Genomic DNA, 17,993 nt, shown 5'->3' on the forward strand with positions numbered 1-17,993 from the left:
GTCACAGACATTGTTGCTTACAGCCACACCACCCTGAAAATACCCGACCTCGTCTGATCTCGGAAGCCAAGCAGGGTTGGGCCTGGTTAGTACTTGAATGGGAGACTGCTTGGGAATACCAGGTGCTGTAAGCTTTTTCTCTTCTCACTACCCCCTGCATGTTTTTTGTTGCAACGTCTGATCACCCTGTGACACATGAGTAAGTTGGTCATCTTCAGCTGCTGCTGCTATGTTGGCAGACACGAAGTGATCTGAGAGTCTCAGTTTCAACTACAGATAATAATCACATCAGGGATGAAGATGTGCCCACTACAAGTTAGCCTTTCTCGGCAATTATCTGGTTACATCGAGGAACTGTATGATTCCAGTACCTATATAATGCACATTTGTGACAGACATTGTTGCTTACAGCCACACCACCCTGAATATGCCCACCCTCGTCTGATCTCGGAAGCCAAGCAAGGTTGGGCCTGGTTATTACTTGGATGGGAGACAGCTTGGGAATACCAGGTGCTGTAAGCTTTTTCTCTTCTCTCTACCACCTGCATTTCTTTTGTTGCAACGTCTGATCACCCTGTGACACATGAGGAAGTTGGTCATCTTCAGCTGCTGCTGCTTTGTTGGCAGACACGAAGTGATCTGAGATTCTAAGTTTCAACTGCAGATAATAATCACGTCAGGGAAGAAGATGTGCCCACTACAAGTTAGCCTTTCTCGGCAATTATCTGATTACATAGAGGAACTGTATGATTCCAGTACCGATATAATGCACATTTTTCACAGACATTGTTGCTTACGGCCACACCACCCTGAACATGCCCGACCTCATCTGATCTCGGAAGCCAAGCAGGGTTGGGCCTGGTTAGTACTTGGATGGGAGACTACTTGGGAATACCAGGTGCTGTTAGCTTTTTCTCTTCTCTCTACCACCTACATGTCTTTTGTTGCAACGTCTGATCACCCTGTGAAACATGAGGAAGTTGGTCATCTTCAGCTGCTGCTGCTTTGTTGGCAGACACGAAGTGATCTGAGAGTCTCAGTTTCAACTGCAGGTGATAATCACATCAGGGATGAAGATGTGCCCACTACATATCAGCCTTTCTCGGCAATTATCTGGTTACATAGAGTAACCGTATGATTCCAGTACCTATATAATGCACATTTGTGACAGACATTGTTGCTTACAGCCACACCACCCTGAACATGCCCAACCTCGTCTGATCTCGGAAGCCAAGCAGGGTTGGAACTGGTTAGTACTTGGATGGGAGACTACTTGGGAATACCAGGTGCTGTAAGCTTTTTCTCTTCTCTCTACCACCTGCATGTCTTTTGTTGCAACGTCTGATCACCCTGTGACACATGAGGAAGTTGGTCATCTTCAGCTGCTGCTGCTTTGTTGGCAGACACTAAGTGATCTGAGATTCTCTTTTTCAACTACAGATAATAATCACATCAGGGATGAAGATGTGCCCACTACAAGTTAGCCTTTCTCTGCAATTATATGGTTACATAGAGGAACTGTATGATTCCAGTACCTATATAATGCACATTGTTCACAGATATTGTTGCTTACGGCCACACCACCCTGAACATGCCCAACCTCGTCTGATCTCAGAAGCCAAGCAGGGTTGGGCCTGGTTAGTACTTGGATGGGAGACTACTTGGGAATACCAGCTGTTGTAAGCTTTTTCTCTTCTCTCTACCACCTACATGTCTTTTGTTGCAATGTCTGATCACCCTGTGACACATGAGGAAGTTGGTCATCTTCAGCTGCTGCTGCTTTGTTGGCAGACACGAAGTGATCTGAGAGTCTAAGTTTCAACTGCAGATAATAATCACATCAGGGAAGAAGATGTGCCCACTACAAGTTAGCCTTTCTCTGCAATTATCTGATTACATAGAGGAACTGTATGATTCCAGTACCGATATAATGCACATTTGTCACAGACATTGTTGCTTACGGCCACACCACCCTGAACATGCCCAACCTCGTCTGATCTTAGAAGCCAAGCAGGGTTTGGCCTGGTTAGTACTTGGATGGGAGACCGCTTGGGAATACCAGGTGCTGTAAGCTTTTTCTCTTCTCTCTACCACCTGCATGTCTTTTGTTGCAACGTCTGATCACCCTGTGACACATGAGGAAGTTGGTCATCTTCAGCTGCTGCTGCTTTGTTGGCAGACACGAAGTGATCTGAGATTCTCAGTTTCAACTGCAGGTAATAATCACATCAGGGATGAAGATGTGCCCACTACATATCAGCCTTTCTTGGCAATTATCTGGTTACATAGAGTAACCGTATGATTCCAGTACCTATATAATGCACATTTGTGATAGACATTGTCGCTTACGGCCAAACCACCCTAAACATGCCCGACCTCGTCTGATCTCAGAAGCCAAGCAGGGTTGGGCCTGGTTAGTACTTGGATGGGAGACTACTTGGGAATACCAGCTGTTGTAAGCTTTTTCTCTTCTCTCTACCACCTACATGTCTTTTGTTGCAATGTCTGATCACCCTGTGACACATGAGGAAGTTGGTCATCTTCAGCTGCTGCTGCTTTGTTGGCAGACACGAAGTGATCTGAGAGTCTAAGTTTCAACTGCAGATAATAATCACATCAGGGAAGAAGATGTGCCCACTACAAGTTAGCCTTTCTCTGCAATTATCTGATTACATAGAGGAACTGTATGATTCCAGTACCGATATAATGCACATTTGTCACAGACATTGTTGCTTACGGCCACACCACCCTGAACATGCCCAACCTCGTCTGATCTCGGAAGCCAAGCAGGGTTGGGCCTGGTTAGTACTTGGGTGGGAGACTACTTGGGAATACCAGGTGCTGTAAGCTTTTTCTCTTCTCTCTAGCACCTGCATGTCTTTTGTTGCAACGTCTGATCACCCTGTGACACATGAGGAAGTTGGTCATCTTCAGCTGCTGCTGCTTTGTTGGCAGACACGAAGTGATCTGAGATTCTCAGTTTCAACTGCAGGTAATAATCACATCAGGGATGAAGATGTGCCCACTACATATCAGCCTTTCTCGGCAATTATCTGGTTACATAGTGTAACCGTATGATTCCAGTACCTATATAATGCACATTTGTGACAGACATTGTTGCTTACGGCCACACCACCCTGAACATACCCGGTTAGTACTTGGTTAGTACTTGGGTGGGAGACTACTTGGGAATACCAGGTGCTGTAAGCTTTTTCTCTTCTCTCTACCACCTGCATGTCTTTTGTTGCAACGTCTGATCACCCTGTGACAAATGTGGAAGTTGGTCATCTTCAGCTGCTGCTGCTTTGTTGGCAGACACGAAGTGATCTGAGAGTCTCAGTTTCAACTGCAGGTAATAATCACATCAGGGATGAAGATGTGCCCACTACATATCAGCCTTTCTCTGCAATTATCTGGTTACATAGTGTAACCGTATGATTCCAGTACCTATATAATGCACATTGTTCACAGATATTGTTGCTTACGGCCACACCACCCTGAATATACCCAATCTCGGAAGCCAAGCAGGGTTGGGCCTGGTTAGTACTTGGATGGGAGACTGCTTGGGAATTCCACGTGCTGTAAGCTTTTTCTCTTCTCTCTACCACCTGCATGTCTTTTGTTGCAACGTCTGATCACCCTGTGACAAATGTGGAAGTTGGTCATCTTCAGCTGCTGCTGCTTTGTTGGCAGACACGAAGTGATCTGAGAGTCTCAGTTTCAACTGCAGGTAATAATCACATCAGGGATGAAGATGTGCCCACTACATATCAGCCTTTCTCTGCAATTATCTGGTTACATAGTGTAACCGTATGATTCCAGTACCTATATAATGCACATTGTTCACAGATATTGTTGCTTACGGCCACACCACCCTGAATATACCCAATCTCGGAAGCCAAGCAGGGTTGGGCCTGGTTAGTACTTGGATGGGAGACTGCTTGGGAATTCCACGTGCTGTAAGCTTTTTCTCTTCTCTCTACCACCTGCATGTCTTTTGTTGCAACATCTGATCACCCTGTGACACATGAGGAAGTTGGTCATCTTCAGCTGCTGCTGCTTTGTTGGCAGACACGAAATGATCTGAGAGTCTCAGTTTCCGCTGGAGAGAATAATCACGACAGGGAAGAAGATGTGCCCAATACGCATCAGCCTTTCTCGGCAATTATCTGGTTACATAGAAGAACTGTATGATTCCATTACCTATATAATGCACATTTGTGACAAACATTGTTGCTTACGGCCACACCACCCTGAATATGCCCGACCTCGTCTGATCTCGGAGGCCAAGCAGGGTTGGGCCTGGTTAGTACTTGGATGGGAGACCTCTTGGGAATACCAGGTGCTGTAAGCTTTTTCTCTTCTCTCTACCACCTGCATGTCTTTTGTTGCAACGTCTGATCACCCTGTGACATATGAGGAAGTTGGTCATCTTCAGCTGCTGCTGCTTTGTTGGCAGACACGAAGTGATCTGAGAGTCTCAGTTTCCGCTGGAGAGAATAATCACGACAGGGAAGAAGATGTGCCCAATAAGCATCAGCCTTTCTCGGCAATTATCTGGTTACATCAAGAAACTGTAATATTCCAGTACCTATATAATGCACATTTGTGACAGAGATTGTTGCTTACAGCCACACCACCCTGAATATGCCCGACCTCGTCTGATCTCGGAAGCCAAAAAGCGTTGGGCCTGGTTAGTACTTGGATGGGAGACCGCTTGGGAATACCAGGTGCTGTAAGCTTTTTCTCTTCTCTCTACCACATGCATGTCTTTTGTTGCAACGTCTGATCACCCTGTGACACATGAGGAAGTTGGTTATCTTCAGCTGCTGCTGCTTTGTTGGCAGACACGAAGTGATCTGAGAGTCTCAGTTTCAACTGCAGGTAATAATCACATCAGGGATGAAGATGTGCCCACTACATATCAGCCTTTCTAGGCAATTATCTGGTTACAAAGAGTAACCGTATGATTCCTGTACTTATATAATGCACATTGGTGACACCCATTGATGCTTACGGCCACACCACCCTGAATATGCCAGACCTCGTCTGATCTTGGAAGCCAAGCAGGTTAGGGCCTGGTTAGTACTTGGATGGGAGACCGCTTGGGAATACCATGTCCTGTAAGGTTTTTCTCTTCTCTCTACCACTTAAATGTCTTTTGTTGCAACGTCTGATGACCCTGTGACACATGAGGAAGTTGGTCATCTTCAGCTGCTGCTGCTTTGTTGGCAGACACGAAGTGATCTGAGAGTCTCAGTTTCAACTGCTGGTAATAATCACATCAGGGATGAACATGTGCCCACTACAAGTTAGCCTTTCTCTGCAATTATCTGGTTACATAGAGTAACCGTATGATACCAGTACCTATATAATGCACATTTGTCACAGACATTGTTGCTTACGGCCACACCACCCTGAACATGCCCGACCTCGTCTGATCTCGGAAGCCAATTAGGTTTGGGCCTGGTTAGTACTTGGATGGGAGACTGCTTGGGAATACCAGGAGCTGTAAGCTTTTTCTCTTCTCTCTACCACCTGCATGTCTTTTGTTGAAACGTCTGATCACCATGTGACACATGAGGAAGTTGGTCATCTTCAGCTGCTGCTGCTTTGTTGGCAGACACAAAGTGATCTGAGATTCTCAGTTTCAACTGCAGATAATAATCACATCAGGGATGAAGATGTGCCCACTACATTTCAGCCTTTCTCGGCAATTATCTGGTTACATCGAGGAACTGTATGATTCCAGTACCTATATAATGCACATTTGTCACAGCCATTGTTACTTATGGCCACACCACCCTGAACATGCCCGACCTCATCTGATCTCGTAAGCCAAGCAGGGATGGGCCTGGTTAGTACTTGGATGGGAGACTGCTTGGGAATACCAGGTGCTGTAAGCTTTTTCTCTTCTCTCTAGCACCTGCATGTCTTTTGTTGCAACGTCTGATCACCCTGTGACACATGAGTAAGTTCGTAATCTTCAGCTGCTGCTGCTTTGTTGGCAGACACGAAGTGATATGAGAGTCTCAGTTTCAACTGCAGGTAATAATCACATCAGGGATGAAGATGTGCGCACTACATATCAGCCTTTCTCGGCAATTATCTGGTTACATCGAGGAACTGTATGATTCCAGTAACTATATAATGCACATTTGTCACAGACATTGTTGCTTATGGCCACACCACCCTGAAAATACCCGACCTCGTCTGTTCTCGGAAGCCAAGCAGGGTTGGGCCTGGTTAGTACTTGGATGGGAGACTACTTGGGAATACCAGATGCTGTAAGCTTTTTCTCTTTTCTCTACCACCTGCATGTCTTTTGTTGCAACGTCTGATCACCCTGTGACACATGAGGAAGTTGGTAATCTTCAGCTGCTGCTGCTTTGTTGGCAGACACGAAGTGATCTGAGAGTCTCAGTTTCAACTGCAGGTAATAATCACATCAGGGAAGAAGATGTGCCCACTACATATCAGCCTTTCTCGGCAATTATCTGGTTACATAGAGTAACTGTATGATTCCAGTACTTATATAATGCACATTTGTCACAGACATTGTTGCTTACGGCCACACCACCCTGAATATACCCGACCTCGTCTGATCCAGGAAGCCAAGCAGGGTAGGGCCTGGTTAGTACTTGGATGGGAGACTACTTGGGAATACCAGGTGCTGTAAGCACCCTGTGACACATGAGGAAGTTGGTCATCTTCAGCTGCTGCTGCTTTGTTGTTAGACACGAAGTGATCTGAGAGTCTCAGTTTCAACTGCAGGTAGTAATCACATCAGGGATGAAGATGTGCCCACTACATATCAGCCTTTCTCTGCAATTATCTGGTTACATCGAGGAACTGTATGATTCCAGTACCTATATAATGCACATTTGTGACAGACATTGTTGCTTACGGCCACACCACCCTGAATATGCCCGACCTCGTCTGATCTCGGAAGCCAAGCAGGGTTGGGCCTGGTTAGTACTTGGATGGAAGACTGCTTGGGAATTCCAGGTGCTGTAAGCTTTTTCTCTTCTCTCTACCACCTGCATGTCTTTTGTTGCAACGTCTGATCACCCTGTGACACATGAGGAAGTTGGTCATCTTCAGCTGCTGCTGCTTTGTTGGCAGACACGAAGTGATCTGAGAGTCTCGGTTTCAACTACAGATAATAATCACATCGGGGATTAAGATGTGCCCACTACATATCAGCCTTTCTCGGCAATTATCTGGTTACATAGAGTAACCGTATGATACCAGTACCTATATAATGCACATTTGTGACAGACATTGTTGCTTACAGCCACACCACTCTGAATAGGCCCGACCTCGTCTGATCTCGGAAGCCAAGCAGGGTTGGGCCTGGTTAGTAGTTGGATGGGAGACCACTTGGGAATACCAGGGGCTTAAAGCTTTTTCTCTTCTCTCTACCACCTGCATGTCTTTGTTGCAACGTCTGATCACCCTGTGACACATGAGTAAGTTGGTCATCTTCAGCTGCTGCTGCTTTGTTGGCAGACACGAAGTGATCTGAGAGTCTCAGTTTCAACTGCAGGTAATAATCACATCAGGGATGAAGATGTGCCCACTACATATCAGCCTTTCTCGCCAATTATCTGGTTACATCGAGGAACTGTATGATTCCCTTACCTATATAATGCACATTTGTCACAGACATTGTTACTTATGGCCACACCACCCTGAAAATACCCGACCTCATCTGATCTCGTAAGCCAAGCAGGGATGGGCCTGGTTAGTACTTGGATGGGAGACTGCTTGGGAATACCAGGTGCTGTAAACTTTTTCTGTTCTCTCTACCACCTGCATGTCTTTTGTTGCAACGTCTGATCACCCTGTGACACACGAGGACGTTGGTCATCTTCAGCTGCTGCTGCTTTGTTGGCAGACACGAAGTGATCTGAGATTCTCAGTTTTAACTGCAGATAATAATCACATCAGGGATGAAGATGTTCTCACTACAAGTTAGCCTTTCTCGCCAATTATCTGGTTACATCGAGGAACTGTATGATTCCAGTACCTATATAATGCACATTTGTGATAGCCATTGTTACTTATGGCCACACCACCCTGAAAATACCCGACCTCATCTGATCTCGTAAGCCAAGCAGGGATGGGCCTGGTTAGTACTTGGATGGGAGACCGCTTGGGAATACCAGATGCTGTAAGCTTTTTCTCTTCTCTCTAGCACCTGCATGTCTTTTGTTGCAACGTCTGATCACTCTGTGACACATGAGGAAGTTGGTCATCTTCAGCTGCTGCTGCTTTGTTGGCAGACACGAAGTGATCTGAGATTCTCAGTTTCCACTGCAGGTAATAATCACATCAGGGATGAAGATGTGCCCGCTACATATCAGCCTTTCTCGGCAATTATCTGGTTACATAGAGGAACCATATGATTCCAGTATCTATATAATGCACATTTGTCAGAGAGATTATTTTTTTACGGCCACACCACCCTGAAAATACCCGACCTCGTCTGATCTCAGAAGCCAAGCAGGGTTGGGCCTGGTTAGTACTTGGATGGGAGACCGCTTGGGAATACCAGGTGCTGTAAGCTTTTTCTCTTCTCTCTACCACCTGCATCTGCCCCACCTGTCTTTTGTTGCAATGTCTGATCACCCTGTGAAGTTAAGCAGGGTCGGGCCTGGTTAGTACTCGGTTAAATCCGGTTGTTCTACTGTACTTCTCTACAAAAACCAAAGAGGAAGCTGCTGTCCCATCAAAATTCAATGTCTTCAAGATCAAAAAAGAAGTCCAGTTGCTCTTATGAATACTCTCCATCATTTCAGTTTATTTCTGACATTCAGCTTTTCATAGCACATGATGACTGTGTTGAAAATATGTGCAACAATGTAAACCACCAAGATATTCTGAATAATAATTGTATTTATTTTCACTGAGGCTTGTGTAAACCACAGACTGTATTTAGTGTAAACTGTGTTTTCATTCCTGAGCTGATCTCATTCACCTGATGACACTCCTTAACTGTCACTGTTGAAAAATCCCTCCAATCATTTATAGTTTAGATAGAAATTGTTAGAAAAGTTTGTTTTTAATGTCCCTCATCAGGATGTAGAGGCATTACTGTGGTGAAGGAGTTTGTCCAAGTATGGGGTTGAGTTAATGTCTGAAATCATGGGGGATGGATGGTAACATCACCGTCCTTTCAGTTGTTTTATTTAACTTAAATCATTCCTGTTGCACACATGCTTAGCTAACTGGCTAACGACACGTTTACTGTTAGCGAGTCAAGAGAGACCGCACACAGGCCGAGTTCAGTCTGAATGAACAGAGCAGGAGCTTAAACCTCCTCTACATCCCTGTGAGCAGGATGAAGGCGTCCTCTTGTGTTAGTTTTCAGATTTCAGCTGTGAACCTGCAGGACGACATGAGAAAAGAGAGATTTAAACATCTGTAATATCACACTGTGTCAGTTTGTTCACAGGACTCACAACCTGTAACACTGATGCTGCTTTCAGGGAACTTCTTCCTGTTATTGTTTCTTTTTTTGTGAACTTTAACTTTATCAATAAGTGGCAGACCAAACAGCGCAGTCACCTCTCCATCTGTGGTCTCCAAACCCGACTGAAACTGAGGAGTCTGCTGGAAACTCCACTTTACTCTGACCCGCTCCACCCAAACTCGTACCTGTGACGATCCTTAAACAATACGTGGAACAGAACAATGAGAGTTAAACAGTTCTCAGCCCCACCACAAAACCTTTTCATTCATTTGGATGACATGATCCTTTCTTCATCATATTCTCATTAATGATCAGAGCTGAGTCAGATTTCTTTGAAAAGTCCATCACTGACAGCAGCAGAAAGTGACTAAATATACTGAACATGATTACAATGTTTTCAGTATTTTTAGCTTGTGCTACTTTCTATTTGTGCTCCACCACATTCAGAGACTCTGTTGTACCTTTTAGTCCACTACATTCATCTGATAACTTCAGCACATTCAGACTAATACTAAAAAACATCAGAAAGAACAGAATCAGATCATAGAATATGATGTAAGATCACACACATCACTTTTAATCATTCCATAACACGTTATTCCAAAGTGTGTCATTCTGCCTCATTTATTCTATCTTTTATATTAAAGTATGTTTTCATATGAATGTTTTTGTAGTTTGAGTAAAAATAAAAAGTAAATCTACAGTTTTTATCTGAAACAAAATCTCTGTGGTTCTGATTCTGTAACTTATGTCCAAGAATTCTTCGTCCACTTCTTGTCTCTGAGAACAAATGACATCTCCTGTAATGACTGACATCATATAATATTGTTACATTTAGTTTTGATTTGAATCACTTTGAGGTTTCATGTCGTTCTTTTTGTTTTCTGAGTTTCTTCCAACATCTCAGAACACGTTCAGAAACAAATTTGAAGCGTTTGTGAGCAAACAGGTGAAACCCAGAATATGATCCTGAACCAAAGCAACTCTTCCAGCCACAGATGGGTTTCAACAAATATCTCTGAAACAAAGCAGTTACTTGTTGCCGCCGTGTGTTGCCACCATGAGGGATGCTGGTGGTGTGACAGCCTCACTCCCATTTTCACAGAAACACAATTCATGATCAGGATTAATCCACAATTTATTATTTACAGAAAAACATCCAGAATCAGAACATTTAGTTTCTGGGTTACCAAGTAGATCATTACTGAGAGTTTTCAAAGCAGCAGCTACATTTGATCTCTGAAACAGATCAAAGTAAGTTTAACTGCAGAATTATTTTCACATTTACAAAGTGATGAGATGTGAAAAGAATCTGTGATAAAGGAAGGTCTGCTGATTTCTCTGTTTGGCTCCATGAAGTGGAAGAGAAACAACAACATACAAACACATCAACACAAGGATTCAACTAACATTCAGAGCTCAGAGAAGTTTAGATTTTCATGTGGAGAAATCTTTCTGTGAATAAAACTCAGCATTAGCTGTGATATCCTCCATGGCTGCAGAAACAGGAAAAAGCAGCAAATAAACAACAGAACAGCAGCGCAGAGACATCACAGCAATGAACTCTCAGCAACAAACTGACTGAATACCTTTATTTCACTTCACACAGCTCAGCTGTGGCTCCAGTCCATCCAATCCTAACTCCAGCATAGAGCGGCTGAGTGAATGTGGTCTGGACTCTGTGGAGGAGAGTCATGGCTTCAGAGACGCTGTAGAAGGACAGAATACCTGCTCTGTGATCCAGGTACACTCCTACTCTGGAGGACTGAGGACCTGAGATGGAGGCTTTCATCTTGTTGGACCAAAATTCAAAATTGTTTTGGGAACATTTTAATGCCCAAGATTTGTCATTACGTCCAAATCCACATTCATTCCCTGTTCTGCTGATGTTCTTGTATGCGACTGCTACATCAGCTCCTCCCCCTCTCCTCTCCACCTCCCAGTAACAGCGTCCAGTCAGACTCTCTCTGCTCAGGACCTGACACCATTCCGTGAATCTGTCTGGATGAGCAGAATAAGACTGAGGTTGTCTCATTACTGTCACTTTTCTGTTCCCCTCTGACACTAACAGATATGTGTTTGCTGTGTTTGGATCCAGTGTGATGTCACATGAATATTTTAAGAAGGCAGCTCTGCTCTTTGGCTCTGGTTCTGGTTCTGGCAGTAAAACATCCACTTCAGTGACTGTCAGTGAGCTGTTTGTCCATTTCTCTCTCAGAATGTCCTGTAGTTTCTCTCTGAGCTCTGACGCAGCTGCTGTCACATCCTCAAAGTACCTCAGAGGACGGGTATTGATGCTGGATGAGTGTGTGGACTCACTGAGTGCTGACAGTGAGGGGTAGTTGTGTAGAAACTGGTTGTGATCCTCTGTGTGTGAGAGCTGCTTCAGCTCAGCATCTTTCCTCTTCAGCTCAGTGATCTCCTGCTCCAGCTTCTCCTGAAGCTCTTTGACTCGACTCACTTCAGTTTGCTGCTGGGATCTGAGCTGCTGCTTCACATCAGAGCTTCTTTTGTGGATGAGACGGATCAGCTCGGTGAAGATGTTCTCACTGTCCTCCACTGTTTTATCAGCAGACTGATTGATGGCCTCCACCTCCTGTTGAAGCAGCTTCACATCTTTCTCTCTGTCCTGGATTCTCTGCTGGATTTGTTGTCGACTCCCCTCCAGCTCTCTCTGCCTCTCAGTCCTTTCTGCTGCAGCTGACACTGTGTCGTGGCCTTTATGATCATCCACAGGGCAGAGATAACAGATAGACTTCTGATCAGTACGGCAGAACATCTTCATCACCTCATCATGACGACAGCAGATGTTCTCCTGGAGGCTCTTGGAGGGCTCCACCAGCTTGTGTTTCTTGAATGGAGTCACATCATAGTGAGGCTGAAGGTGTTTCTCACAGTAAGAGGCCAGACAGAATAAACAGGACTTGATGGCTTTCAGTTTTCTTCCAGAGCAGAAATCACAGGCCACATCTTCAGGTCCAGCATGGCAGAGATCAGCAGGAGCAGCTTGGAGTCCAGTCTTCTTCAGCTGCTTCACTAAATCAGCTAACATGGTGCTTTTCTCCAGGACAGGCCTCGGTGTGAAAGTTTTCCTGCATTGAGGGCATCTGTGAATTCCCTTCTTATTCTTTCCATTCCAGTAGCCTTTAATACAGTTCATGCAGTAGCTGTGTCCACAGGGAATAGTCACCGGATCCTTCAGTAGATCCAGACAGATCGAACAAGAGAAGGTTTCCAGGTCCAGTTTAACACTTTTCTGAGCCATTTCCTCCGTTTGGCAGAGCAGTGTGTGACTCTCAGAGCAGAAACACCGTCTGTGCTGTGATACAAAACTAATTCCACCTCCTTTTGTTGCAGCTGATCAGCTGATCTTCACTTAAGAGCTCCTCTACTATCACACAATGGTTTCACACATCCTCCCACCTTTAGATCAGTTTGGGGAGGGAACAAGAGAACAGTGCTGGTTTCACCTCAATCCAGGCAGGATTGTTCAAGGGGTTGTTGAATTCTTATTTGTTCTCTGTTGAAAGGAAAGATAAATTCATTAACCTTCCACTGAAAGTTCAACATGAAGAAAATTGGTTTCTCTGAATCTATCAGATCAGCATTTTCCGCTCTGCAGCAGCTTGAAATTCATAAATCATGATCTTCTGCTGAAATTCTCTCCTGAATCTTCAGACTGATGCATTCAAGTGCGTGACATGAAACATGAGCTCTCATACGGCTGTTGGACTTCAGAAGAGGTAAAAACCTGCAGAGTTGAGCTGCCTGAAAACTAAAGCTGACCCCTAACCTGCAAGCTTTCTGTACTCCTGTCTGGCTGGAACAGAGTCCAGAGAAGAGTCCAATATTAGCTCTTAACTCACATGTAGATATTACCGATTAAAGGTTTCTTAAGACTGCATCAGACATGTTTGATCATAATCTATCTATCGAGCTCTGTATGCTGACTGGTGTCTTCAGGCTGAGCCTGATAGAAACCCTCTTTGCCTCTTTGTCTCTGTGTAGAAAAGAAGCTGCATCTTAAGATGGAGTTCCTGTGGTGTTTTGTCCACTCTTGTCCACACTGAAAACACAAACAGCATAAAACAGCAGAATGACTTCTTTTTCAGCCTTTTTCAGTTGGCAGGAAACAACAAAATGCTTCACAGCAAACATCTGTTCAGAAGTGAGAATACCCAGCTGAGCAGATTAGTGTGATCAGAGATTTCTGTGTTGCTCAGATAACACTTCATGTACTTTATGTTTCTGCGTCACGTCGACAGTATTGGGTGTGACGCCGTCATTGAGCATTCAAAGTTGTGCATTGAGGGACCGTGTTTCTCTGCAATTCACCATGCTGTGTGTGGCTGTGTTTGTGTGGTTTCAGGGGTTATAGCCGAATCCTTGCTTTTTCTTCCGGTCACAGTTAACAACAGTAAACTACGGCAATAGAGGTGGAGCAGCTGTATTTGTAGTTGGAGCTCATCAATACTGAATAACAAATGCTTGTATCGCAAATGTTGAAGCGCAGGCGACAGAAAAGACGTTTGCGGAGGTGGTCTGTACGACCACTAAACTGGTCAAGGCTGGGAACGAGTGAATTTACAACACTGGTTCACCCACTGAGGGACCTGAACAAGTGCACTTTTGATACTTTCGAATATCAACGGGCCGATTTGACGAGCTTCTTCGCCGTGTACGAAGATCCCCTCCCCTCTGCAAAAATTGTGTAATCCTCTCAAGGTGCTAACTGTCTCCATTGTATTGTGATTAGCCACTCCACCCCCACTGAGGTTGCTGCCTGTAATGACAAAGGCCAAACTGCTGTTTGAATGAACTCTGATCAGCCCAACATACGGTGTGTTGAGTTATGTCTGTTGTACACAGACTGTACAAAGACAGACCCTTTTTCATATTTATATTTAATTTAGCCAACTAACAGATGTTCACATTCACCTTATTTTGTGAGATGATTTCTATTTGTCATAACACTTGTTTTAATAATGGTCTGTTATTTTAGGAAGGGACATACTAAATCATTCATGAACGGTAATTTGGTTGTAGGTAAACCTCAATTTCAATGACAATTTACTCTGCCAAGCTCACAATGTGAGAGGACAGAGGACTGGAATTAGTGCCCCAAAAAACACAATTTCAGCTTGGAAAAACTACAAACAGACGATATAACTTCAGGAAGAATAAATGTTTATTTCACACTAAGAAAAGTAGGCTCACTACATATGAAGGCTATACAAAGCACAGAAATGTAGCATACAGTTGTCCCATCTAGCAGTTTCCACATTCCCATGGTGAGTCTTTCCTACATTTGCCACAGGTGTATCTGCGGCAGCGTACACAAAGTTCAGTGCTTCTGTTATTATTGCAGAGTATGTGCACCTGGCACTGTGTCTTTTTCTTCTGAGAAACTCCCATCTCGCGAAGCTGCTGTTTGTGTTCTTCCCCTTGTGCCTTTTCCTGCAAAAGCCTGTTTTGAAGTTCCTCTGCAAGCTCCAGCATGAACAGTTGGCGACTTTCTTTGGATCCTGTACATGCTGTGTACAAGACCTGTGCATTTGTGACAGCCATGTCAAGCAGATTGTAAAACACAGCCATGGGCCATCTCTGTGTTCCTGCACGCACCGAGTGGTTGCGTGATTTCTGGCCCATGATATCAACGCCTTTGAAATGGGTGTAATCAACAAAAGTGTTTGTTTTTTGTTTTTGGGTGTCCACAATTTCCACTTTCTGATGCATGGTGCTCAAAAGACAAACAGATTTTTTGTTGCAAACACCGTCAGCAAAGCACTTCCAGATGTGAACACCTGTGTGGAGTACAACTGGCGCCCCAAGGTTTCCTTTGCAGTTGCTGGTAACTCCCAACGATTTTTGTTGATGGTGCCAAGCAGAGTTGTTTTTCGTTGAAGAAGCCTGTTAGCCAAAGACAGAGAGGTAAAGAAATTGTCCATAGTTACAGTCCTTCCCTGGTCCATAAATGGTTCCATCAATTTCAAAACAACATTCTCTGACAGCCTCTCTCCCGTCGGACGAGTGGGATCTTTCCCTAAGTAAGGGATGGCATTACACATGTATTTTGTGTCCAGATCTATTACAATCCAAAACTTGAATCCAAACTTGTCAGGCTTTGATGCAGTGTACTGCAGAAAGGGACAACGAACCTTTGAAGGAAATAACTGCTCATCCACGGTAACATGCTGCCCTGGACTGTAGGACGACACACATTTCTGAACAAACCGCTGCCAGATGTCTGAAATTGCTGCAAATTTGTCCGTTTGTATGCACTCCTTGCGGGTGTCCTTGTTGTCGAAGCGAAGGTACCGCTTTCTTGAAATAAAGCGGTTACGGGGCATTATGGCTTTGACATCTGGGTTTCTGAATCTACTGGACCACATGAGTCGCATGGCACCAATGTAGCCCTTGGCAGCCCTGTGAAAAAAGATTGCGAGGAACGCCATCAGCTCGAAGACACTCATCTGCCAGCTGGGATTTGTTCTACGGCCCTCCTGGATTGTGCAGTCTCTGATGGTCAACAACATGCTGATATCCAACAAACACAGGAAGCTTTGAAGGCGACTCGTGATTTTGTTTGTTGCAAACTCTGTTGGCCCTCCAGATCCATCAAATTCCATCTGTGAAGTTTCATGAGCAGAAAAGTCTCCAACTTTGCGGTGGAACCACATAGTGCCATCTTTCGCCTTTTCTGTGGATCCAGGTGTTATGCCCACATCTGCAACTTTTTGTTTTTTATTACAAGGGGGATTTACATGCCACGTGTCTTCCTCCTCATCTGACATGGCCTCTGTGTCTGGACTGTCCTGCTCAATCACATAATTGATCACCCGTCTCCTGGTGTGTCTTTGGAGGGGAGGATTTATTGGTGCAAGAGAAGTCGCATCCTCATCACTTGACGAATCTGTGACAACGTTTTCATTCTGAAATGCAAAGTCCACATCTCCACCATTAGATTCACAGTCCGACGTGCTCTGTAGAATTGCTAAAGCCTGCTGAGCACTGATCCCTCTTGGTTGCCTTGGTTGTGACATCATGAAGTCTGGGTCTGTGTGCCAGGCATTCCCTATTTATGATTGTTTCTCGCCCACAACATTCACACCTTTTACGACACTCCCTTCCTCTCCCTTCCTTCATCGAATCTAAATTGTATGAAGCCCATTGAGTCTTACAAAAGGGCACATCAACTATAATCAAACCCACATAGTAAACTTGAAAGAGGCTATTTCTCAGATAACACAATTTGTCTTATGCCTTTGTCAAATGCCAGCACAGATTTTGTTACAAATGTTATTGTGGAAAAATAACAAATGTGCCTTTTATGGCCAGTGATTCTTACAGAAGGGCACATCAGAGTTGCTGGCCTGCAGAATTTCCTTTGTGTGGGGGTGGGGTGCTGGCAGGGACACAGCTCAAAAATTAGGCTTCTTTACACAACAATGGGAGGCAGATAGTGGTATGTTAGACTTTTTTTTTTTTTTGGGGGGGGGGGGGGGGGGGGGTCATACTTTGGGTACACTTTTGTAAACTTAAGAATGTTCAAGTTTAGTCTGAAGAAGGGATGTCTTTAAGGTACATAAATGTAATGCAATTGAGCACACATATCATTTACTGTAAACTTTTAAACTCCAGTGCTATATGATTAGTATTCTGCTAAATTAAAAGTAAGCATGAGCGAATGACTTGACATTATTCCATACTTGGATCAAGATAAACTAACTATTAGTACTTTGTGGCAGAAAGAAGTAGAATGTATGCTAAGATACAAGTATAAGCTTTAGTATTAAAATAGAAGTGTAAGTCTTAGTATTAATGTAATGACCATGTTAATACCTTTATTTTCCTATAGTTGCAAGTATCATTTACTCATAAAATGCACTTAGTAAGGAAAAGTATGAAATTAAACAAAAGAATGGAAGAGGAAACAAGGAAACCACAGCTGCTCTTGAAAGTGATGAAAAAGAGGTAAGCTGAATGTTATGCAACAGTTGTTCTAAGTGCCTGATTGTTTCAGCTCTCATATGAATAGGCTATTTCATTCCTCATTCATGTGGTCGGTAGTTCCAGACGACCAACAGGATGGTCTATGTGTCAATGATACAACTGAGACAATGACTGTTATAATATCTACTGTATGAATGTTAAAAACAACAGCTTCTAAGCCCTGAACGCCCCACGTGTGGATTTAGCATTTGAACAGCTCATTCAGAAGAAAGCTGAAATATCTTCCAAAACCAAGTAGTTAATTACTTTCTATTCAAGCACCCAAGATTGCAATGACTGAGGACGGAATACACCGTAACCGGGTACAATGAGTGTTCACACAAAGACAGTAAAGTATCTCATCTCATCTCATGAAAAACAACAGCACACCGTCAGGATGCCGGCTTCATGTAACTTGTCTTTCTGTGAAAAGCAAAAAATATTGGAACTCATGAAGTAGATAGTTGCTTATGCATCACTGCAGTTTTATCCATGGATGTATATATGCAGCCACATGTGAAGA

The 17,993-nt window shown here is 44.0% G+C and overlaps 1 protein-coding gene, 7 non-coding genes and 15 pseudogenes across 8 annotated transcripts; 22 read left to right on the plus strand and 1 right to left on the minus strand.

Moving 5' to 3' along the window:
- The first annotated feature begins 15 nt into the window (after positions 1–15).
- Positions 16–134, plus strand: LOC140299918 (5S ribosomal RNA). The gene has a single exon (XR_011914781.1). It is a non-coding gene; the product is annotated as a 5S ribosomal RNA (ribosomal RNA).
- Positions 135–403: 269 nt separating this feature from the next.
- Positions 404–522, plus strand: LOC140295846 (5S ribosomal RNA; annotated as a pseudogene).
- Positions 523–791: 269 nt separating this feature from the next.
- LOC140292177 (5S ribosomal RNA) lies at positions 792–910 on the plus strand. The gene has a single exon (XR_011912522.1). It is a non-coding gene; the product is annotated as a 5S ribosomal RNA (ribosomal RNA).
- A 269-nt stretch (positions 911–1,179) lies between these two features.
- LOC140281605 (5S ribosomal RNA) lies at positions 1,180–1,298 on the plus strand (annotated as a pseudogene).
- Positions 1,299–1,567: 269 nt separating this feature from the next.
- Positions 1,568–1,686, plus strand: LOC140292050 (5S ribosomal RNA; annotated as a pseudogene).
- Positions 1,687–1,955: 269 nt separating this feature from the next.
- Positions 1,956–2,074, plus strand: LOC140302854 (5S ribosomal RNA; annotated as a pseudogene).
- Positions 2,075–2,343: 269 nt separating this feature from the next.
- LOC140291080 (5S ribosomal RNA) lies at positions 2,344–2,462 on the plus strand (annotated as a pseudogene).
- A 269-nt stretch (positions 2,463–2,731) lies between these two features.
- LOC140298935 (5S ribosomal RNA) lies at positions 2,732–2,850 on the plus strand. The gene has a single exon (XR_011914529.1). It is a non-coding gene; the product is annotated as a 5S ribosomal RNA (ribosomal RNA).
- A 629-nt stretch (positions 2,851–3,479) lies between these two features.
- LOC140294662 (5S ribosomal RNA) lies at positions 3,480–3,588 on the plus strand (annotated as a pseudogene).
- A 269-nt stretch (positions 3,589–3,857) lies between these two features.
- On the plus strand, positions 3,858–3,966 carry LOC140294663 (5S ribosomal RNA; annotated as a pseudogene).
- A 269-nt stretch (positions 3,967–4,235) lies between these two features.
- On the plus strand, positions 4,236–4,354 carry LOC140307326 (5S ribosomal RNA). The gene has a single exon (XR_011915814.1). It is a non-coding gene; the product is annotated as a 5S ribosomal RNA (ribosomal RNA).
- Positions 4,355–4,623: 269 nt separating this feature from the next.
- On the plus strand, positions 4,624–4,742 carry LOC140300313 (5S ribosomal RNA; annotated as a pseudogene).
- A 269-nt stretch (positions 4,743–5,011) lies between these two features.
- On the plus strand, positions 5,012–5,130 carry LOC140296124 (5S ribosomal RNA; annotated as a pseudogene).
- Positions 5,131–5,399: 269 nt separating this feature from the next.
- Positions 5,400–5,518, plus strand: LOC140281206 (5S ribosomal RNA; annotated as a pseudogene).
- A 269-nt stretch (positions 5,519–5,787) lies between these two features.
- LOC140305605 (5S ribosomal RNA) lies at positions 5,788–5,906 on the plus strand (annotated as a pseudogene).
- A 269-nt stretch (positions 5,907–6,175) lies between these two features.
- LOC140298249 (5S ribosomal RNA) lies at positions 6,176–6,294 on the plus strand. The gene has a single exon (XR_011913913.1). It is a non-coding gene; the product is annotated as a 5S ribosomal RNA (ribosomal RNA).
- Positions 6,295–6,563: 269 nt separating this feature from the next.
- On the plus strand, positions 6,564–6,682 carry LOC140309321 (5S ribosomal RNA; annotated as a pseudogene).
- Positions 6,683–6,901: 219 nt separating this feature from the next.
- Positions 6,902–7,020, plus strand: LOC140297614 (5S ribosomal RNA). Its single transcript, XR_011913334.1, has one exon. It is a non-coding gene; the product is annotated as a 5S ribosomal RNA (ribosomal RNA).
- A 269-nt stretch (positions 7,021–7,289) lies between these two features.
- Positions 7,290–7,408, plus strand: LOC140291804 (5S ribosomal RNA; annotated as a pseudogene).
- Positions 7,409–7,676: 268 nt separating this feature from the next.
- Positions 7,677–7,795, plus strand: LOC140306517 (5S ribosomal RNA; annotated as a pseudogene).
- A 269-nt stretch (positions 7,796–8,064) lies between these two features.
- On the plus strand, positions 8,065–8,183 carry LOC140298823 (5S ribosomal RNA; annotated as a pseudogene).
- A 270-nt stretch (positions 8,184–8,453) lies between these two features.
- On the plus strand, positions 8,454–8,572 carry LOC140296893 (5S ribosomal RNA). Its single transcript, XR_011913008.1, has one exon. It is a non-coding gene; the product is annotated as a 5S ribosomal RNA (ribosomal RNA).
- Positions 8,573–10,971: 2,399 nt separating this feature from the next.
- LOC140292012 (tripartite motif-containing protein 16-like) lies at positions 10,972–12,834 on the minus strand. The gene has a single exon (XM_072379457.1). It carries the CDS (start codon positions 12,741–12,743, stop codon positions 11,070–11,072), a length of 1,674 nt encoding a protein of 557 aa, XP_072235558.1. The 5' UTR covers positions 12,744–12,834; the 3' UTR covers positions 10,972–11,069.
- Between the last annotated feature and the right edge of the window lie 5,159 nt (positions 12,835–17,993).

The sequence above is a fragment of the Leuresthes tenuis genome, unplaced genomic scaffold (genome assembly GCF_036924035.1).
Source record: "Leuresthes tenuis unplaced genomic scaffold, fLeuTen1.0.hap1 SCAF_1, whole genome shotgun sequence".
NCBI classification, from domain to species: domain Eukaryota; kingdom Metazoa; phylum Chordata; class Actinopteri; order Atheriniformes; family Atherinopsidae; genus Leuresthes; species Leuresthes tenuis.